Genomic DNA, 23,951 nt, shown 5'->3' on the forward strand with positions numbered 1-23,951 from the left:
AATACATTATTAATTTTTACAGTGTCAGAAAACCTGAGGTACTATATTTAATGCTATTTTGACAGAAACTCATGAATTTAAGATCTCTAGACCTGCATATGACTTGCAGTGAACGTTAGCTGTGATGTTTCAGTGTTTCAGGTGCAGCAATACAGATGTCACATTTTTTGAGAATGGAAATCTTAGAGTTTTGTGACTGGGAAACCTGCTCTCCTAAATAGTTTTAAAGACAGGAAGAGGTTTTACTTCTCTTAAAAAGATTCTCTGGTTTCTTTGGGGACTGCTCGTTCTGAAATAAAGGAAGCACCTACCTTCAAAATCTTTACAGTAACAAAAATACATCAATATTTCAAAACCAGTGTATACTCCGCATTGTATCAGAATAAAATGTTAGTAAGACTTTGTACGGATGTCCATTGTAGAAGAAGGTGTAATTAATTTTCAACCTACTGTAGCTAAATTGCATACGCTACACCAGTACAGTAGAGTTCTACTTCTAAGCCATCTTTTTTTTTTAAAGTGAAGATAAAACTTCTTTTGTTTTGAAGCTTGTCCCTGAGACAGACAAGCATTTAAACTTAGGTGGTCTAACTAATAATTAGTATAATAAACAGATCAGATTAAACACTTTTAGCTGTTTAGAATTTGTGTGCTTAGTGGTAATTTCACAATGTACTTCTGAGCCATACGTTTTTTCCTTTTGCGACTAGACTGTCATCTTCTTTGGTATCTCCTTCGCAACCTAAGCATTTCTTTTGTATTTGCATGATGAACCACATATCCACTTATCCCTGGGCGGTGTTTGCTGGGATCAGTCCCCAATCTCATTCAGTACTGTATCGAGTGCTGGTGCCAGTGTGCTTCCATTCATGCTTTGGTGCCTGTCCTGTGTATTTCATCACCCCAAAAATTCACCTGGAGATGGGGCAAAAACATATTTACAGGCTTTCTCTATTGTGGTGAGCTTTGATTGTGAGAAATCCTTTTGTGATGCTAATGAACTTGCTTCATAGTATTTACTATCTCTAATCATCATTTTTATCCAGTAGAATTCTCATTGTCTGTTTTGCCTGTGAGGCTTTGTCTAAACGATGAAAAAGGATCCTTTTAAAATTGTGTGCTGACATCTTGTGAAATACTCCTTAACATGGTTTTCCATCTTTAAAGTCAGCAAATAGAATTGGAAAGACATTAAGATTGTGTCTTCACCACAACGTGTTAAAGGTATTTTTTATCACATTAGCTATCTCAAGTTTAAAAAGTACCCTTTTATCATCAGGATGTACTCTGAGAGTTTAATGAGACAGGGCTAATATAGATTTTTCTATTCACATTAACTCTATATCAAATACAAATTACTGAAAGATTAAAAACAGTCTCTTACCATCTGACATTAAAAATGGGCTACTCACTTAAATTAACATTAGTAAGAAACCATACTCTGTTTTTCATTGAGAAAGCTCCACCAGAGAAATGATCTTGATATGCAGAACAATTATGTTGGGTGATAGAGCTTAGGTCATGCTTCTTTAAATAATGTGAATAAAATTACTTACAGAATGGATAAGAACTACTCATAATTTAGCAGTGTATTGTGAATGGAACTCTGTTCATAATTATTTTTGCAACTAAGAATAATATACTATATATTACTGCTAGAATAAAATTTAAATTGATAAACTATAACTTACTAAGGAGAAATCATTTGTGCGTGATAAAGTATTAGTTTATCCTTTGGGAAAGAAAAGAGCAGCACATTGCCATTTTTGGAGGCTGTTGAGATCCAAATGTACTAAAGATATGGAAACTAAGTTTAGAATAAGTCATTTACCATTGGGAATTATAGATGCATTATTATAGCAGTTATAAACAAAAGTGGATTTGGAAATATTTGCTATCTTATTATTTCAGACACATTACTGTATATTACATAGCATAATATTTTGTTATGCTTGAAAATATTTATCATTTACTTAAGCAAAAATATCCTTAAGTAAGTATCGTAGTTCTTACAAAATACTAAAGATCTAGAAATGCCTAAAAGTTTTCAATTTCACTCTTGAAAAAAAGCAAAATTAAGCCCGCCAAATGTTGCAAATGCAAAAATATGCAAAAGTAAAGAAAGAGGATCAGAAATAATTCTAACTATTGTCTAAGATTTAAAGAAAACCCCCAAACCCTCCACAGATGGTCCTCTGCAGACACTGTAGGGGTTCAAGTTGATGTTGGTGTAAAAAGCACTGATATTTTAAACAAAATCCTGGACAATCAAAGACACTGTCACAACTCCCACTGACCAGAGTAGGAGCAAAGTGTCCTTACTTTTTAATGCTTCCTGAAATCTTGGCACAATGACATATAATTGTCAACAGTTTCTGTTAAATTGCTGCAGTGAAGAACTGAAAGGAAGTTTTCTATGACTAATGATTTCTTTTCATTATGTTAAATAAAAATTCAAAGTCTGTTATCTAAATTTCAAATTTAGATTTTAAATGGTGGGCATCATAAATATTTAATATATATTTGTTGATTTTATTTGAAAGAAACTTAGATTTGAACTGTTTTTCTTTAATTTCTTGACAACTATAAGTAATGGTGCTGCATTAGTGTAGATGAGGCATATGTGCATATTAGTGATGTATTAGATATTATGTCTATAAAATTTAATAATATATTTTATGCCACCCTATTTAGAATTTTGTCAAGGAAACATCTTTGTAGTGTGATCTAATGACACGCCTGAAATTTTGCTTCTGCTTCACATCATTGGTTTTTAGAGTGAGTCTTTGCTGCAACAGAAAACAAAAGAGCAAGAAGTCGCTTTGACAAAAGAGACTCTTCTCATTATCAATGACATGAGAATGAAGTTCCCAGGAAAAACAGATGAAGAATCAGAATTAATTATAGAAGATGTAAGTATCTATGAATAAGAAAGAAGAATTACAGGGTAGACACTTACTGCTTAGGCCACTAAAATGAAGGAAAGTAGAAAGCTCAGTTTATGATTCATGAGCTCCTGTGGCCTTAAAACTTCCATAACTCAGGATAATTCAAAAGATTTCAAAAGCTTGGAGCTTCGCATATTTTCTGACCTTAAAAGAGTACCACTGAAAACATTCTGATGTCTTTATAAAATATATGAGAAACCATCACAAAGGTTAGAAAAATTCCGTTTTTCATTGTAGAGAAAGTTCAAACTTTTAAGTAAGCTAAGAAGAATGTTACAATTCATTAACAGTTTATATTTCATCTGATATTGTTAGTACAGATCCTGACATGTTTAACTTGCTCTCGAATAGGCATACTGGAGAACTGAGAATGGTATGCTGCAAGACAAACTGGAAGTTTGCTAGTCATGAAGAACACCAGTCAAACTCTTTTTGGCTTTTCTAGTCTGCCAGCTTACTCTTTCTTACATCCCACATTGTCCTGAGCCTCATCCTGTTGGATCAAAGACATATGAAGCAATGCCCAAGCTACAGGGCAATTAAAAAGCAACACCTAATGTTCAGATATATAACAGAAAATACATGGTATCTAAAGCCCTTTTAAATACCTACTGCAAAGAAACTAACATAAGCTTGGAAAAGAAAAAAAATGAAGATAGAAGTTCTTTTCTCAACCTAGTACAGATATGTAGGGATCTTGTAATTTAAATTAACACCTGAATTCTGATGTAGTAAGCACAGTCAACGGTGTGTTAAAATTAATCTAATTCACTATCCAGTTGGAAATGTCCTTTCCTCTGTGAGCTTTCAAAATGTTGATTATGTCTTTAGTGATGTGTGACTACATCAGAGTGGAAAGGAATTCTTCTGTAATTGTTGTTGATTTGAGTGATTCTGGAAGATAGTGTTCATAACTAGCATATTTAGTTTCTCATCCTAGAATCAGAAATAAAATGCTTGATTACTTTTTCTTATTCAGACATGTTGAGAGTATGTGTGCATTTATGTACGTATGGAAGCGTGTGGGTGTATGCACTCCACCTAGTGGTTCTTTCTCATACAACACTGGCATGCTTCTAAATGCACTTTTTTACTGCAGAATTCTTTTATAAATTTGTTTGACCTTAAGTAGTTTCTGATATAATATTTCATCATGGAAGGAAAGAAGTAGTGGTATATTAGTTGTCGGTGAGGCAGAACTTGTTGTAGGTCTGCAAGAGAATAGAAAGATAAAATTAAAATAAAAATGTATATTCACAGCTCTAGCTATTTTGGTAGCACTTAAACATTATAAAAGGAGAGTATTGCAGTTCATATATGATCATTTATAGAAAGGATGTTTTGAACGTGTAGCTAATGTCCTTGATGCAGAAAAAACCTCACTGTTTAAATACATTAACAGTTCTGTATTATTGAATTTATTGCTGTGTTCAAGGAATCCTAGCTGAGTCAGTCAAGACAAGTTTCTACCTGCTTTGTAGTGTATGACTATCAGAATCAGGTGGAACAGAGGGTAGGATTAAACTGAGAGATTGCACGTCTTTGCAAACATTCCCCCCATAAATTTGCAAATATTTTTTTATTTCTTTTAGAGAAAAAGTTCTTTTCACAGAGGTATTTTAGATGCTCACACTTCATAGCATTAGGAATGCCCATGAATGAAATGCTCAATTTCAGTTGTTTTTATGTGTATTTCTTTTATCTTCTGTTTTGCAATGTCTCCAGATTATGGATAATTGGAAGTATCATAAGACAAAAGTGGCATCCTATTGGTTGGTAAAACTGGATTCCGTAAAGCAACGAAAAGTAAGTGACTTGTATTTCAGTTTCTGAAGATCGTCTGAAGTAGACACATAGCAGTGTTTCTGCTAGTATTTAGCAGTAGCTGGGAGTGACCTGAGATGCTAAAATACTGGCTATTCATGCTAAAATATATATTAATTCCACTGCAGGAAATGATGTTGCTCCATATTTAGACAAGCATAATTATCCTGGAATATAATTTCAAAACCAATTTCTTAAAAAATTAGTCTGCTGAAAAAAAAGCAAAAAAATAAACCATTAGTGCTTCCATACCTAAATTTTAGCAAATATTCTTAGAAGTGTATTGATTCAGCAGATTTGATTGATAAGGGGTAAACCAGTCAGCAGTTTCTGACCAGGCATGTTAAAACTCCATTAGAGGCAGTGATATTGCATTTGGTTATTTGAGTCTTTAACCCACAGTATTACAACAGATCATGTTGAATAAAAAATAGACCTGCCAAGCAAAGATTATTGACATTGTTAAAGTGTTCAACTAACTGGTTTAGTCTTGCAAAGGACTAATGATACTTGTTTATCATTCTGTCTTCACTCATCTGCTATCTAGAAGCTACTGTTATGCATAACATCTAAAGAGTTTTCAATCTGTTTAAAAACTGATGTACTGTAGAATGTCAGTCATAGCTGTATGTCACATGTCAGTCAAAATCATCTTTCCAGTGTAGTAGTTATTTTTCTTAATGTAGCAGAAATTATATCTATTATTAATACTTTGGTGCCCCTAAAGCAGTATTTTACGTCTTTCTCTGCCTCAGTCATTGACACATTATGTGGATTAGCATTATCAGTTCCAGGCATTTAATCTCTGTGTGTCTCAGTTTCATGATCTATTTTTATAGAGCATAAAAGAAAGTAACTTAAAATGCTGCATACATGATAAATATTATAATTGGAAAAGGTTGGTAGATTGTTATAGAAGAATGGAAGAACGATTTCAGATCCTTATCTCAAATTAGTTTTTATAAAATCAGCAGTATGATCCTCAGTCTTTCACGCTGTATTTTATGGAATATTGCATTTTGCTTGTATTTTCATACTGGACAGAGAAAACATGTCCATTTAACGTGATGTCATGTGATAGAGATATATTTGACCGTTCATGTTAAGTTCAGATATTAAATGTAATACGTGTCCACACAGCTTTCTGAAACAAAATTCGACAACAAACTGAAGAAGTCGGAAATGTAGGAGTCTATAATTTAAACTATGACTTAAACTATGTCAAATAGCTGCACAGATTTATTTAGCACAACTATTTCTTGTGCCATTGACAGGAATCAGTAGAGCAACCAACTTCATTGGCTGAAAGTGTGTCATTTTTTGTTTGATATCTGCAGCTGTTCTGCTGAATAGTCCTTTGCTTAAAATGATTTCTTATTTCTTTTTAATTATGGGAAAGAGTGCTACAATCCCAATATACATGCACATAGATCTTTTCTATTGTGTCCATATAGCAGTTGTAGCCTTTTGCCCAAAACCAGAGAGAGACTTAGTTGGGGCTTATAGAAAATAGTGATATGGAGGAAGAGCTCCTAGGAGGGAGGGAGAGAGGTACAGATAGATGCAAATATACATAGATAACAGGGCCCAAAATTCATACTGCTGCTGCGATGGAGATCTCATTTTCTCAGCAGGAACCTTTCGGACAGTTGAAACTGGTGGGAGACATGTTGCTAGAATTGTTTTGTTTAATCTATGATGGCACAAGCATGGATAGAAGTCACCAGATTGGGCCCATCATTGCGACTGAGATACAGGGTTTTCGCACAAGACTGGTTAAGGCGTCTCTTTCAACCTTTCCCCATACATCATTCCCCAAAACTATGGGAAGGAATTGCCACAGAGTGATAAATCTGCTCTTTGAGAGACCAAGGCTGTTTACTATACATTCCTCAACTGCTCTTCCTAAGCTCTGTTTGGACATCTGGCTTAATATACCTGTGTCTGTCTAGGTTTTGGGTTTGTTGTTTTGTTTTTTTTTTTCCAATTTTCTTTGCAATATAGTCAGAATTTTCTCCTGTAAGCGTTATTGCAAAAAGCCTACAATTTATAAGGGTGTTTCTGTCCTTTGACTGACAGTCATGTAAAACCTAGGGCACGTGTACAGAGTCAGGATGATACAGGTTGATATGCCTGGTCCTTACTAGCAAGAACTGCACAAACAGAAATGTGGATTTCTTTGCTCTTCTTGTGAGGACTTATTTTACAACTTAGGAAACTTCTAATTCCTGAAGCACTAGTGGGGCCCTTCATCTTTGCTTGCACTGGAAATGATTTGCCTTTTTCTTGTTTTTTTTTAAACTGCTTTTAACCCCAATCCCTTCAAGCAATCAGATAGTTATTCTTAGAAGGATAGTTTATAAAAATGGATTAACTTTGACAATGACATTGCAGCTGAGGACTGCCAAATGTGTAAGCATTTGTTGATTTGAAAGAAGTATGTTTTATATTCCAATGGGGTGGGTAAAGGAGAAGCAAGCTCAAGGTGGAGAATATTTATGCAAGTAAGAAATCTGTCTGAAAGGTACCTCCTGTAACTTTGTGAAATACAAACCAGAAACTCAGTCCCCTTCACTATACTTACTGGGAAGTTCTAAAACATGAGAAGAAAATACCTGGGCAATGTACTAGATTTCACAGTGTTCCTCTCTGACAGGTATATTTTCTTAAGAATTATCCAATATGATGTAGAAAATTAAACTCCTGCTCATATTCTTAGTGTCTAATATTCTGGCATTACAGCAGAGGCACAGGAGTCATTTAGAAGCAAGTTGAGAGTAAACTGATGAAATCGATACATGCTAAAATAAAATTTAGTCTCCCAAGACTTTTAGGAAAAAGAGACTTTTCTATGGGAGGAATTGTGACTGCTTTGTGTTACATCACTTTACATAATTTCTTTAAAAGTGTTTTGATGGTTACCAGAGGGTCTGTACATCTTGTTTTGAATACTCTCTTTCATAACATCTTGTTCTGTTACACCTAGATAATTGGTTATGTTAAAGTAACTGATGTAAATTGAAGTAAACAGAAAGATGAAGGCAAACTAGGGAAATTAACTTAGGAAAATGGGGATGTTGGTTTAATGAATTTCCAGCTCTTGTGCAACGCCTTGTCTCTTTTCCTAAATGGATGATTGAGGCCATGTTTGCAAATTAAGAACAATTAACTGGGGTGTTTTTCCCTCTGGCGTATTGGCAATATCAACACAGTAGAGACAGCAAGAAAGTGTTTTTTTTTTCTGGAGCACCTGGCAGTCTGCAGCTTGCTCTAAGATGCAAGGTTCAGTCCTTAGTTTTCTTCAACTCCAGGTGCTAAAGTAAAAGAAAGAGCTCTACATTGGTATCATAGTTCTTAGTTTGTGTCTTTTGGACTAGTGAGAGAATCTGTATGGGGTGGAATTGTTGTCTTACACAAGGAGATAAATTACTATTAGTCAGTGTAACATTGCAAGGGCATGTACGGCTGATCTTTTATGTAATTTAGGGACTCGGTTCAAATAGGTGTATACTATCACAGCTACTCACTGTTTCTATGGGAAAGCCTTAATCAGGTGAGGCAGAAGGAAAAGGCTGCTTATGAAGCATTAAGACAGTAGGCTATGGCTGCTAAGGGAATGGCTGAACACCTGGACCCTTTCCACAAGTGTGGGGCAGTCCAAAAGCTGGGTTTAGCTCCTGCAGTCACTAAACAAGAGCACCACCCTTAGGTTTTAATTTACTACTCATTTTATCTCACTCTTTGGGAGGAAGACACCACAGGTATGGTTTTAGCGTGTTAGATACCTGCATTTGTAAAGATTCCCAACCGAGAGGACAGCATTGTATTCACATTAGGTGCATATGTGCATGGAATTAGTGTAAAATCTATGTGTGCAGACTAATAATAGGTCTTCAAAAAATATCTTAAATAACATGTAAACGACATATTTCATTGAGGTTGTCATTATTAGGCATCTATAGATTTTCTGCCCGTTAAGCATTTCTCTTTGCTACACAGCTTCATTGTGCTATTGTAAGCATTTTGTTTATACTTTGTTTCCTTCATCATGTCTAATCAGACTATTTACAAGCAACAGTTTGTTATGCAGGACCAAAAAATTGAAGTTCCATAACGTGCTTCCATACTTTACTGTTTTACTAAATCCCCTTTACTTTTTGAGAGTCAGATGTTTAACTGTGTGAATCAGTTTATCACACACATCTGAAGGTTTCCTGAGCAAGTATTGTACCTTCTAAATCCTAGAATTTGCAACATCGTATTCCAAATAAGTGAATACCTCCATCAGTTCACCACCCACTTGAGTCTGACTGGTTTTTTGGAAGATGCTGTTTTGTGAAAGAGAGAGTAAAGGTGTCTCCTTTACAGCAAATAATGTTGATTTAACTGACATTTTTGTTAATAGGTTAAAACACCATAGGCTTTTTTTTTTTTAGGTCGGATTTTACACTGTAGATTTTACAATGTAGTCCATATTTAACAAATCTGTTGCATTTCTATAAACATTGCTATTTTAAATATCTTACTGATTATTTTCTTACTTAACTGATTTCACTACACTATTTCCTGCATAAAAGGTAAACTAAAATGGTTTGATCTAGGGTAACACTGAGCTTAACTAGATGTTAAACCAAAAGCAGTTTGTAGCTTTTCAGGATGTTTTAGTTCTTTATAAAACAAATGGTATTTTAAAAGGGAATGGGAAAAGAAGAGGTAATCTTCAAATATCTAATGTTTGGGTTATTAATTATGTTGCTTCTAATCTGTAATTGTGTCCATTTTGTTTGTTTTTAAACTCTTATTGTCATTTAAACAAGCTAGTAATTGAACAGACTGAAAAGAATAGAAATTAACTTCTCTGTAATAAAAGTAAAATATTTTGATTTGGCTTTGCAAGATGTTTTTGACAGAAAAAGCGTATCATAAAAGTTTGCTGATGAATGCACAGAAATGAAACATAGACATCTGTGGGAATTTATAGCTATGCAGTCATCTGTGTGTGTGTGTTTGTGTGTGTGTGTTCAGTGAATCGGCGAACAGTTGGTTTTAGGTTTTGCAATATGCCTTTGCTTTAATTTCCTTGGAATACCCTCTCCTAGGTTTTGGATATAGTCAAGACAAGTGTTCGTGCAGTTCTACAGCATGTCTGGAAGGCTCCAGACATTGAAAATTTACATCTATACCGTCTCTTTAACCGTGTATTTAATCGCTTACTTTGGAGCCATGGTCAAGGTCTATGGAACTGTTTCTGTAATTCAGGGTAAGCCTATTTTTCTTAGTCTTTTTCATAACTTTACAACTATAATCAACGCTAGCATACTTTGTTGCTCATTTTCATTCATGAGAATGCTGTAATACATTGAACTTGTTTTATAACCACCTAAAAATATAGTATGATTAGAAATCTAATAATCTAGGACAACCATTTCAGTAATGGAATCAGACATTTAGTAAAATATTTACAAATGTCATAATCTAAGGAAAGAAACCAAATTTTCAAAATATCTGAGCCTGAGGTCAACTCTTTCATTGGACGGTGAACAATTTTGAGGTCAGACCACTGTAAGTGTCAAATGTGGACTTACCATCAGCAGAAATCATTGTCGTGTCTGTTTGAGCTCAAGACTTACAAGGGAAGAATTTAGTCACAAGTGCAGCTGACATCTCACGCCAAATGCAATGTCAGTTCTGTGATTTACAAATAAGGAGTTTGAATCTCTGTATTTGATTACATTTGCTGTTTCCTACACTGGTGGGAATTTAAGTATATGCAGAATAGGAAATGGCCACACTGAGGTAAGCAGATGTTTTTGGTTTGGGTAGCAAATACAAATTTTCTATGGGGAAAAAAAAATCAGGCTGTATATTGAATGCTCAGTATCCTACACTTCAAAAATCTACATTCCTGAAATTAAAGGCATTCATGTAAGGATAGGTTTGGAGGATCAGATCATAGGTATAAAATAATCCCCCTCCCCACCAAATTTCTTCATAAAATTAAGAATACAAATGTTTAAATATGAAATATATCGCATACAAAAAGACATTTTATCTGTAAGTATACACAATGTATAAAGAATGGGAGGGGGTTTGATTAGCTGGTATAGGTTGTTCAAAAAGATTTATTGAAAGTGAACTACAGCAGATACATAATATGGATATTGTATGTACAAAGGAATCAGGTCAATATGTTCTTCATGTTTGTCATATGTAGAGAGTGCATGTAATGCACTTGTTATTGTTTCCCCACAAAATTAATAACAAGAAGAAGACAAGAAGAAGAGAGATCTGAGAGTATCTAATAGGTCCTCAGTTTTTTGGGCTTTTTTACCATTATCTTGTCATTGCTGAAGGCTTGTTGTTTGTTGCTCACTAGAAGTCTTTGCAGGTTTTTTTCACTGAGATGGGTCATGGGAACACACAGATAATGTCAGACTTAAGATTTGCTAGAGGGAATATAGGCTATAGGGAATGCAGCACACTCCAAAAGTTAAAGTAGGGTGAGAAAAGATTTCCGTGTTTCCAATCTGAAACATTTACTCTGCATAATCCTCAGCAGCTGTGGGTCCCTTCTTCATGCCAGCAGAGGTGTGTGAAGTCTTGAGTCCAAGCTCAATTTTTGTTGTCATAAAATATTATAATTACCTTCTCTTTTAATAATGCTGTTATTATTTTGAATTTTACTTTCAGTGTTTCATTTTAGATTTTTTTTTCTCTACAAAGACTGTTTTTTGTTCAAAACCTTTGAACAACTCTGTTGCTCAGTTGGCTCAGGAGAACAGTCTTTGAGCCAGCAAAAGAGTTCAATGAAGAGTAGAATTTCTCATCCAGCAATAATTTTATTCATGCAGAACAAGACTCAGCTGACTCAAAAGTGGAGCTACGTTCTTTGAAAAAGATTCAGTTCCTTATAAGAGGAGTTGCTATGTAAAAGATTCTAAAAATAGTGTAAATGTAATATACAAATATCCCGTATGTGAAGAGATCACTCTGCATGTAATGTACTTAATAGATAGAATCCACAGAAGAAGAGAATCCATAGAAGAAAACAGAAAGGCTGTTTGTACCTTCCTAGTATGTTGTTTATTCAGTTACAAGCATCCTTCTTGCCGTGTAATCCACGACAGAGATCCCATGACAGCACTTCTGTAGCAGAGGCCAACTTTTCGTCACTCTTCCTTAGAGTGCCTTGTGCCATTTTAAAGAACAGATTGGAATAAATATAGGGCACGTGTAGAGTTTGGGGAAACATGTCAGGAAGGGGTATGCATGTGCTAATTCAGAAACAATGTGAGTATGTGAAAATATATTAAGGAGTATAGAACTTTGACTATTTGTTAAGATATATGTCTTGGGAGAAGAGCAGAGCTAATAGCCGTAAGGTTTTCTCTTGCTGGTTAGATCTCTGCTAAGCATAAGCTATTTTAGCAAAAAGAATGAACAAAGAAACAAAGAAAACCTCAGTGAAATAATGGTGATGTAAAGCTACATTTGTTTTACTGTATAATAAACAATTAAAATTAATAAGAGGAAACTGGTAGAACCAGCTGACTTCAGATGGTTATAAAAAGAATAACACGCAATTGACAACATTGCACAATCAAGTGTTATAGTCTGTTCTGGATCTGGTGAGGGCTCCATGATTTCTTACTAATGTGTGGAAACTAAAGTTACAGCATAACAAATTAAGCTTCCTTAGGTAACAGTACTCTGATCCCTGTTGACTGCAGGATAATGGAGTACAAACTGAATGTGTAGCACGTGGAGGTCATTGCACAAGCACATTTACATCAAACCTCATTCAAATTCACGTATGTTTCCAAATCTCAATCTTTGTTATTAGGGTAACTGTATACCACTATGTTCATAATCAGCCATAGTTACAGCAGGCCACATATTATTCTTCACTGATAAAATCCCTCTGAACTGTAGGAAAGTGATGACAGACCTCAAAGCCCAGAACTTAAGGAATTTATCAGGAGAGTTTCTTCCACAGGATTTTTGAGATTTATAGATTGAATTAGAATATAATTATGTGTAGCACTGTGAATCTGTTGAATGAATGTAATACTTAGAACTTCATCTTGCTGCTTTTTACCAGACATCATATGACTTCATGAGGAAAGAATGAAGACAGTAGATTAATTTCCATGTAAAAATACATGTGGAAAGTCCCCCGACAGGAAACAATATTGAGAAAAATATATTTTAAAAATAGTAGCTCTTCAATTAGTAGAATTATTCTGTTTATGAAATGAAAGTTTTGATGCCTTATAAACAATATTTCTTAAAAAAAATAATTATATGGATAATAATTAAGGAGGAATGCTCGCGTCACTTGAAAATCATATGTGCAGTGGAAATTCAGTAGGACTGAACAGTTTCAACTGGAACATGTAATCTAGACTGAGGAGCCAGGCTGAAAAATCAGTGAGCTATACATATACAGCTTATCTTCTAGTCATTAATGTTCATAATTCCATCCTAATACAGCGTAATTTTAAAAATCTCACTAGGCAGAAGTAAGCTTGCTGGTTCTTTGGTGGTGTTTTAAGGACAAACTTCCTACACCAGGACTGTGAAATCTATTGCTGATCTCAGTGGACAAAGCTAAATCATCCTGGATGCTATGTTGAAACCAGATGCAGCAAATTTTCCTCACTCTATGACGTGCTGCTTTCATAAACAAACATAAAAACCTCAAGCTTACAAACCATCTGTGCTACTGGATAATGTTTTGACTAAAAAAAAAGTCTTCACAGGGACCATGTTGGCTTTAAAACAGATGTAGTGATCTGTAATCTGGTCAGAATTTTGCACAAACAGGAGTGCTGAGGTGTATGCAAAGAACTATTGTCATCTTCTGTGGTAAAACATACCTGGTTTATATTGGTATGGTAGGGTGGGTTTTTGGTGATTTTTTTTGTTTGTTTGTTTTGGAAAGAGAAATGGCTTTTTAAGAAAACAAAAGCATGATTGTCCACATTTGAAAAAGAAATGCTTCTATAGATATGCTTTTCAAGTTGCACTTAGTTGTAGAAGAGCAACCCCATATGACCAGATAGTATAGTAAGTATTATTTGAATGACTAAACTGGGAAACTCTTCTCCTATGATTTGGATAAGGAAGCAGAGCACATCCTAATCTCCTGTGAATTAACTTCATATTTGTTTCTTAGTATTATGTACTTAAATTAGAAGAAGAGTATCATTATGCTATGTAGGCATTTAGAAATAATTTATTACTTCTATCAATTCTTTTTTAATATCACATCACATTTATATTCAGGTGGTAGCTTGTTAAAAATAATACATGTTTTTAGTTATTCCTGTTGTAAGACACATATACTATTATGTGACAGTAAATCTTTATGTGCTAAACCTAAGTAATGGCCCTATAAACGCTTTAGGAAGCAAACCAAGTGAAAAAAGGCTGTGGACATTTCACATATGAAGATTAACTTCTTAATTTGTATTTTGGACTCAGTATCTGCCAGAATTTGTGTCAAATAGTATAGACCTTTCCTGTAAATAGTCAAGCTTTTTCTCTTTTTCCTCTATTGTTAAATCTGATACAAGGCAGTAAAGCTCCCAGATTGCAATTTTTGATAGAAAAAATGAAGTTGTGTCTTTTTCTGTAACAGGAGCTCTTGGGAAACCATATTCAGTAAAAGCACAGAGGTGGTGACTCCTGAGCAACTCCAGTGTTGCCAACGAGTAGTACAACTTTGTAAACACTGCCTGCTGGTGGTTTATAAATATTCATCAGATTCAAGAGGATCCCCAACTGGGATTAGCCCCCACTGGGATGATACAAGGTATACATTTCAATATTCTTTTCCTAAATTATAAGTGTAAAGCATAATACTTGAACATGTTTCAGTCTGCATTGCTACCACTACACGTCTCTTTAAGCCTAGTAAACTACGTTTTTATTTAAAAAAAAAAAAAAAAAGGCAACTCCCCAACATTTCCCTTGATCCTGAGTTTTTATCATTCTAACCTCTCTACCCCACTCATGAAGTGCTACTAAAGGAAGACTTGATGTACACATTTTGTGTGAAGCTACACTTATTAAAGTCTTGATTGCATACTGCCCAAGTAGCTACAGCAAAGACTTTCCATAAAGTGATCTGAAAATTTCCTTTCTTGCCCTTCTTAGATCCCTCAAAGTCACTGATTCCAGATTTGCATTCTTAGAGGTACCCTAACATGTTTGATACTTCTGGCTTCACATTGGCAGTGGGATGCTATAGGGGCACAGCTCCAGCCAAGGGTCAGGTAAGTGCCATCTGATTTACTGTATTGCACAGTTTTGCAAAGTTGATTTCCAAAACCTACAGATTGAAAACTTTGTTATTTCATTTTACAGAGCACAAATATATTTTCAAACCTTGCAAAACAGCATTATATAGTAAAAAAATTATTTGGCACTTACCTGATTATCCATTGGCTGGTTTAGTTCTCCAACGGGATACAATAGGGATTGTAGTATTGTCAGTGTAGGGATTACTGAAAATGCTCCAACTGTGGGAGTCAATGATCTGCAATTTAACAATCATAGGTGGAGAATTAAATGTAAGTTTCAAATTACTTAGGTTCCAAATTCTATCCATAATGGCAATTTGAATTATTATGTATATAAGCTTACAAATGTTTTGCTTATATAAAAAATTTTACAGACATTATTTCATAGAAGGGCTTTATGAGTTAAATATTATGTGAAAAGCAAACCTTTGATATATTATCTGTTAAACTTATTTTATGACTTAATTGCTTACTTGCTATATCTCAGACCAGTTATTTGATACACTGAACCCATTTATTATTGTCATATGGATCTTAAGGCACTCTAACATAATTGTAAACCGACCAGAAACTGAAGTTGTTTGGTCACAGCAAAAGTAGAAATATGTTAGCCACAAAACAAATCACATTCAATATTAACATCTACTGAGCTATAGCACGAGTATGGTAAAGTCATTTGGATTAGCTAAGACTAGAAAATCTTCAACCTTGAAGTTTTTATTGCTTTTACTGTTAATACTGCAGAAAATTTTTCATCATGACCAACCACAAACTATTCAAACTGATCAGATTACTCTAATGTACTGCAGCTAACAGGCTTGCATTTGGAAACCAGTGAAAGGGATGGTCCAATAGAACTTTCTTGTCTCCAGTTTCTGTGTTTCTTTGGATGCTGAATGGAAGTTCATTCATAAATTTCACAGGCTGGAAGAATCTAAGCCCTCTGTATCCTGAATATCCTATATCCTATATCCTAAATGTCTTCAGCCATGGAATGTCACGACAACTCTAATTGATTAAAGTTACAATTTTTATATTAATCTCCACAAATGTTACATCTATACTGCGGATACAGCAATATGCTACTTAACCATTATATTCTGAATTTGTGAAATGAATGGTAGGTATGGAAATAAATGCTCTTGCCTATTATGACCCACAATTGTAAAGTAATGAACTATTTTTCTAGAAATGGGAGAACTTCAATACTATTTCACTTTTCATTGAGGTTTCTGTTTCTAAATTATGTAAGTATTTGCACTACTAATGATAGTTTTCTTGATTCTTGGAAAATTGTGTGAAGTGCAAGAAGAGATCAGTGTATAATTTAATAAATGTACAAGAAGTCAATTTTTGATTCAAGAATTTATAAAATCTAATTTGAAGAAGTTTTTTTTTTTCTGAGCACCAACCAATTTTTTGTTTTGTTTGTGTTTATGAAACAAATGTTTGTGAAACTAAAGCTTTAAAAGATTACAGATAGATACCTCTTTAGCTGAGAAAATTTATTTGTACAGGGCAAGAGAAAAAGATAATGAAAACTCCCACAGAGTTCTATTTTCACTTGTAAAATTTGTTCTCAATCCCATCTCCTAACTGTAAATCCACTATATGTCATGAAGAGAATGAATAGGATTATTAATCTAAATGGTCACTTTTTTCCTCACAAAATTAAAAGTGTAAAGAAAACAATAAGGGGAGCTCAAAAACTATACCAAAATCTCTTCAAAATAATAGCAAAAATCAAACTGTGTAAGAAGTCAGCCTTTTCATATTTTGATAAATTTGCTTGTGTTACAAAATTAAACAAAAGCCAAACCATCTACTGCTAGATCATTACAGCTTGCTAAATAATCCTTTCCATTAGATGGCTTATTCTCTGGGAAGCATTAGAGCTTTTGACTGTATCATCACGCAAAGGTAGGACTCAGTCTGGTGATGTAGTGAACTGTCAAGCTCACCACCAACCCATTCCAAATCAGACTTAATTTTTTTATAATTTGTTTAAAAGATGTATCGGTGATAATATTTTTATAGTAACAGCTTTACTTAGAGCTTAAACAAACCCCATGTATACACTATATAGATTGTCTACCATTGACAGTGTGATGCTGTTTCTATCCATGTGATTACTAGGATCAGTCTTTTATCTTATTCATCATTAATCAATATAATTCACTAGAATGATGCAACAATTTTTTAAGCAATGATTTATACAATGTGTTGTGTTAATCTGTCCTAACATTGACGTCATTCATTATGAAACTCCGATTTAGCGTGGATGTTATTTTTGTACACTTGCTGTACTCATCTAATGACTTCTGCAATTAATTATTAGGAAATGTTAACATGAAAAGATTTAAGAATGAATATTAGGCATATGTTAAATGATTGTTTCTAGTTTACGTAAAATACAGGCTATACAGTTGCCTGAACTCAAAAGGTAAATAGTCACTGATGTGACTTACTAGGTTGTAGCATCATTGTTTCTTGCTTTACTAGAGGAGTGATGTAGCATGTCTATTTTCAGAGAATTGGAGCTGGAAACCAAAGCTGAAAATCTCTGGTTTTTCCCTAATTGACTTTTTTTACAACTTAACTTTTTATAAGCTCGTTAACATCAATTTGCAGGTTTTACCCAGTTAAATTGAATAAATAGTACTATGATAGCAGATAACAATGGGTTAATTATTAATTTTTGGTAGTAGTGTTACACAGGATGTCTTTTTTTTTTTATCCACTTGCTTTAAACATAAAGGACTGGAAAGATGTTTAACCCTCATACATCATCTTAAAGTTTTGCTAAGAGTTCCTCTGTGCTTAGATCTGTTTCCTGAGTTAGTGCCTAATGCCCTGTATGTTTTATAAATAGTATTTACTGTACATAATTTCATGCATACGACGATTTAAAGGTATGGCACATGAACAACTAATACTTTTGCTCTTGAATGTCACTTGGCCTGTAAACTCTGCTATATTTTTCATATCCTTTCTAGGTATTTATTGCCAGGACCTTCACTGTTCATCATGAAACCATCCTCATCCAGCCTTAGCTGCAGTTCATCTGGAATGCCTCGTCCTAACATTTTGTTCACACACAGATATAGTCACTTGTAAAGCGAAAGGAAAGTTGCTGTTCTTTGTAAATAATAGCACTCATTTTTTTTTCAAATTAAAATTTGTGATGGAGCTAAATATAAGCACTATTATATATTTACTACCATATTATGATAACATTTAGCTGAAAACCTACTGTAAAAGCATAGCTTTTCTGGAAACATAATAAACCTTGTTAAGTTGTTTACACACACAGGTGAATGTGTAGCTCTTGCTAGGTTTATAAGTAATTCCTTCCTACTAGAAATGTTATTTTTGCTGCAGAATATGTAGAATGGAATTGATCTTGAAGATCCTATTACAGTGTTACATTATTTTGTAAGTACAATACTTTGACTTGAATATTATTTATTGTAAAGTATACTACTTATTGTCTCAAATGTAATTGATCCTTTAACAAGGCAGATGATTAAAAAAATTGTAGTAGAAGAGTAAAACTGTAACAGTGATTGAAAATAATCTGATCATTTCTTGGACATGTTTAAAATAATCCCCAAAACTCTTTAAGCCAAGCCAAGTCTAAAGCAGAAATCTCCTCTGAAATTACAAGATCTATTTAATGCTGCTATTTTTCTTGAAGGACATGGTATAGTATCTTTTAGCCAAAGTGAAGGCATGTGGTACACAAACAGTAAAAACATCAGTTTAGGCATTCCATTTCTAATTGGATTCTTGTAATAAAATGGAAGCCAATGTTTGTCACCAGATTTTCATTCACGTTACCTATGGCCTGTGCCTTTAGGTTTCCTTTGGGAGCAAGCAGTCATCTCCAACTCGCACAAGCATACATAGTGCATAGTTTTTCTGTTTTACTGCACAAGTAGTAAAGCAGACATTTTTAGGAAATACTGCAGCTACAACGTATTATTTCAACCTTAAACTAATTGGTTTGTTGTAGTTTTTAGCATCAATCTAGCACCTACTGTAGAATATATCCTTGCAATGGACAGTATTTTCTAGACTGCTAATACCTTTAAATGTTGGAAATCGAATTAATTAGAAAGCTCTCATTCAGATTCAGCTTCCTCGGCCTGGCTGAACGGCACAAAAAGAAAACAAGCCAGAGCAGGAACCTAGAATTAACAGGATTTGTAACCTGAAAACATTATTCAGGCTTTGCAACACACACCCATTCATCCCACTCAGCATTTTGCCATGTGAGCCTTATTCAGTATAGAAACAATTATTAAAAAAAAAAATCAGTTAATCTAGATTTAAAAACGAAGTAAGTTTTTTAACTGAGTAAAGGACAGAGTAGTTATTATTTACCAAAGACTTGTTTACTTACCAGTCATGTAACTAGGAAAAGTGTTTGTAAATTACCCATATATTTCAGGTATACTTAAAAAAATAATTTTGGGGCTAATTATCCTCAGGAGCAAGTATGTTAGAGGTTTTTGATATGCAGAGATTTAAGAAAAATTTAAGAGATGTAAGAAATTTGAGACTGAAGTTGTCTGGAAATGATTTTTTTAAAATTTTAGTCATAGCATATATAAAGCTGGGAATTTTGGTGAGATTTTTTTGTTGCCTGTGCTGTAGTACCTCAGCTCTAGACCTACAGGATATATGATAACAAGACTATTTGTAAAAAATTGAAAAAACTTCTTGAGATTAGCCAGATATAAGCAGTCTTCTGGTCTGGTAAAGTCTTTTTCATTTTTGTGGTAATACTAGTTCAGTAATATAGTATATTCACATTAATTGTATACCTCTTTTGATCCACACAGTGACTACTGATAAAGCATACTATGGTTATCTGTAAGCCCTAATAAAAGCTGTAAATTCTCTCTACCTGTGGGAGGCTTCCATTGCATTCTGCTTTTGGCCATAACTTCCATTGCATTCTGCTTTTGGCCATAAGGTTGACACCAGCTTCCAGCTTAGCTTGCCAGAGTTTAGGGTAAGTAGGTTCACATGCCTATTTTTTTTTTTCTTTTCTTTTTTTTTTTTTTCTTTCTCCTTTTCTTCTTCTTTTAAACTACATTATGATCTCTGTTCTCAGAAGGCAGTGCTGGGATAGGTGAATCTGTATAGAATACTCTGCCAGCAAAACGAGGGCTACTAACCATACCTATGCGGTGTGGACAGACCGAGGAGAAAAATACACTTAGCATGTACAAAAGTGGACCACATAGTTGGTTTACGTCTCATGTTACTTTATATACTCATATTTCTGATAACCTTTCCTAAAGTGCTACTGTATTCCTAATAATGTGTGAATCAATACTTTCAATAAACGTGATGCTGCACTTTCCTGCCAGCTCCTCAGAACGGGTGCGTATGGTCGATGGGTGAATTATGGGCTGTACCTACAGCGCCACAGGTGGAAGCATTTACTCCTTTTTCAAATGTATTTCCAAGCTGTACGAGAGCTGTAATTAGAAGGAAAAGAACACAGATAAAATTTTTACCATAGGCTGATCTTTACCCATTTAAGACATGAATAAAATGAGGTAATGCGTTTTGTAACGGTGTGTGATCATCTCAGTAACTCAGAAAAAATCCCCCTGATACAGAAATAAGATGCTCAGTAGCTTTAATGTACAAGGGGTGTGTTTTTTTGGTTAAGAAAAGCCTCTGGGTGCATCCTGGGGAAGCGGGGGGGGTGGGGGACTCCCCCGGCAGCAGCCCCGCCCCCGGCAGGTGCAGGGTTTCCACACGGTGCCCGTGAGGGAGGCTGGGGAGTGATTAGGTTGCCTTGCCTAGTTTTGTTTATTTTATTGCCTTTTACCATAGTCTTTTATTTTATTTTTAGTCTTTTATTTTCCCTTGTGTTGTTATTGTAGGTATTTTGTTTAGAGTAGGCTGACGGTGGTGTCCTGCCAGCCTGGCCTCGCCGGGCCTTCCTGCCGGCTGGTGGCGGCATCAGGGCCTGACAGCTCCGGGAGAGCTGGGAGCCCGTTGCTGAGCCCGGGCAATCCCCACCACCCCCTGGCAGGCACCTCCAAGGGCAGTCCGCGAGGAGGCCGCAGCAGGTAAGGGGCAGCTGAGGAGGGCGGCAAGGCTGTGGGGTGGCTCCGGCACTGTGCTTTGCTGCCTGGAGCTCGCCTGGTGGCAGCTTGCCCCTTAGGTGGCACCAAAACACAAGATGAAGGGCTGTGGGTGACCAGAATTGGCATAAATGCCCGTGCCCCACATCTGCTGTCTTGACATAAGCTGGCGTTGATAGTGGCATATTTATGGTAAGCTGATGTGTTGTTAGAAGGAGCCTGCTCTGGCATGGCACCATGGTCTTGGTGTGGATGCTGGTTCACTGCACCGTGCCCCAGTTCTTGTCTTGCGCTGGTGTGAGGGCAGGATGAGCAGCTGTAAGGCTGGGCTCAGAAATGGCAATTATGAAACCTTACAAAGACTTCACACTTTATTTGTGGTGTGAAACAGCTCTTAGCCTGTGAAAGCATGGCCTGATGGCATCTGGTCTTTTTACTGGAGAAAAATACCTACTAAAGTCTGCAGGAGTTGTGTTCATCAGGGTTGTGGAATGGTCTCCCAGGGCTGACTAGAAAGGGTGCTGCTTTCCACAGTGGGATGCTCCCTGACCAAATCTGTACCTTGCCTGTGTAAACCTGTACCTTGCCATGTTCTCAATGCAGCCAGACCTGTTCTGTGCCTGAGGATGTGGAGTTTTATGCTAGAAGAAAGTGCTTCTTAGGGTTTTGGTAATGAGCTTGGGAGTCCAAAGAGCAAGGAAAATACTTTTTCAAAAGCATTGCTTTGTTGAAATAATGTTAAAGGAAACATTACTTAAAATACCTCATAGGGATACCCATTTGGTAGACCTCGGCCTTGAGTTAATGTGCTGTCGATAAAGGAATGTCTTGTCCTTGTTATGGGAAAACTAGTCTCTAATTGTTAATTGTCTGTACAGGAAAGTAAATTAATCCGCTTTTAAAACTACATCTGAATGGTTCTTAGCTGGGCTAGGAGTTCTAGAATAAATTCAGTTTAAAATATAAACCCATAAGTTTACAGTTTTTCCTGTATATTCAAGTGGAAAAACTGAATTGCATTGACAGTTATATCATCTAATTTAGGTGTTAGCAAATGTGAATATTTGCAAGTTAGCTTTGTATGCAGTGTTAAAACGGTTAACTTGAAGCTGTTGCATTTATTCCCATTTTCAGGAGAAAATAATTTGCTGTTAAATGGCATACTTATTGGAAAATCTTTCACTCCAGCATTTGCTAAAAACATTTGTAATTTTTTCTGTATGTGGTAAAATTCCCATGCATTAGTTGTTATTCTGCATCTGTGTTCTTTGTTCTCTGCCAGCCACCTCTGTGCAGTTCCCTACGTTGTTGAAATTGCTTGTTAATGTAGAAGAGTCTTTGTTGGTGTGTAAATACCGGTAGCACTTTAGGACTCTTAAGGAAATTTGGGATAATTTTACCATTTACGTATATGCTCTGGGGGGAGCAAGACAGATACGTTTCTATTTTTTTTTAAAAATATATTCTCATTTCTCCTTTTAAAACAAAAGGCAATGTTTACTTAGTAAAGAGAACTCTTAATGCTGAACTTAGAACTGCCCTCCTTTCACCATAGATATTACTCATATTATAATATAATACAATTAAAACTACTGTGTATGGCCCCTAACTGCCCTCTGAACAGGCCTGCCTGCTCTTAGCACCACAGAGCCAAGGGGAGCATGTACCCAGCTGAAATGCTGGCTGACACGGATGCCCAGGATCTACTCACCGTACCGTGCTGGCTCAGGTGGCCGCACAGCGGTTGGTCACCCTCTGTGCCTGCCCCTGTCAGGAGTTATCAGCTGCGTCGCGCAGAGTAGAAGAGCATAGGGAAATGACCCATACCTGCCTTTCTTGCTGTGCCCTGATCAAACCACTGCTCGCGGCTGCTGTCACACGGTTTTGCCGAGCATCGTCAGGCAGCGTGCTGCTGCAGCGGGGGCTGGCAGCACAGGCGCTTCACTCCCTGCAAAGCACTGGCTTTGAAGGCTGAGGGTGGCAGTCATGAGGTAGAGTGGAGCCCAGGTAGGCTATGAGAAGTCAACATATCCGGTGAGAAAATGCATTATCCTGGAGTAAGTTTCACATTAAAGGTTTTCCTTGTGCCCATCTGCGTGGAAATGATTTGCTTTGTTGCAGCTGAACAAAAGGCTGTTTCATTTAATGCTATGTATGATTTTTAACAGTGGCATAATATCATCTGACCATCTATAGCATTATACCCACTCAGTTGTTCCTGCCACAATTTGCCACAATCCACTGTATCTCTTAGAAGCTTCTCAGAAGGACGTAGGGGACCCTATTTTCTAAATAGAAGCTTTCCATTTCAAGATTAAAAAAAATGTCATGTGATACCTATATTGCAAACTTCTCTGAAGTGCACAGATTTCTTGATCTGACTCAGGTATCAGAAGCAGTCTGGTTGTCATTGCACAAGAGGAATGGGATTAATTTACTTTGTGAAGAGAAACACAGCTCTGAGTGACACACAAGTGGTCTCAGCAATCCTCAGCAATGGTGCATCTGGCACAAGAATAGTCAGAGATGAGAATTCAGTATGTGTTTCCAGGGCTGTGCACCTGCGTCCTAAGCAGCCCGTGTTGCGTAGGCACCTCTGCTGAGTGCCGAATGGTCTCAGCTCTCCCTGAAGTTGCTTCCTTGCAGCTCTGACACTGCTTGCTCTGCCAGAGACTTGTCTGCCACATAAAACTGCAGGTTTCATTGGTACAAGTATGTGTCTGGTAAGATAACTGATATGCAACATCCCTTACAAAGGCAGT

At 35.8% G+C, this 23,951-nt stretch overlaps 1 protein-coding gene across 1 annotated transcript in view; it reads left to right on the forward strand.

Moving 5' to 3' along the window:
- Window positions 1-20,465, forward strand: part of TTLL7 (tubulin tyrosine ligase like 7) — a 57,801-nt gene extending 37,336 nt beyond the window's left edge. Inside the window, exons 16-20 of the mRNA XM_074151478.1 lie at window positions 2,778-2,912; window positions 4,674-4,754; window positions 9,872-10,032; window positions 14,416-14,589; window positions 18,076-20,465. Coding sequence (XP_074007579.1) covers window positions 2,778-2,912; window positions 4,674-4,754; window positions 9,872-10,032; window positions 14,416-14,589; window positions 18,076-18,196 — 672 coding nt within the window. The 3' untranslated portion in view covers window positions 18,197-20,465. The remainder of the gene's footprint in view (window positions 1-2,777; window positions 2,913-4,673; window positions 4,755-9,871; window positions 10,033-14,415; window positions 14,590-18,075) is intronic.
- The last annotated feature ends 3,486 nt before the right edge of the window (window positions 20,466-23,951 follow it).

The sequence above is a fragment of the Numenius arquata genome, chromosome 8, assembly GCF_964106895.1.
Source record: "Numenius arquata chromosome 8, bNumArq3.hap1.1, whole genome shotgun sequence".
Lineage (NCBI taxonomy): Eukaryota > Metazoa > Chordata > Aves > Charadriiformes > Scolopacidae > Numenius > Numenius arquata.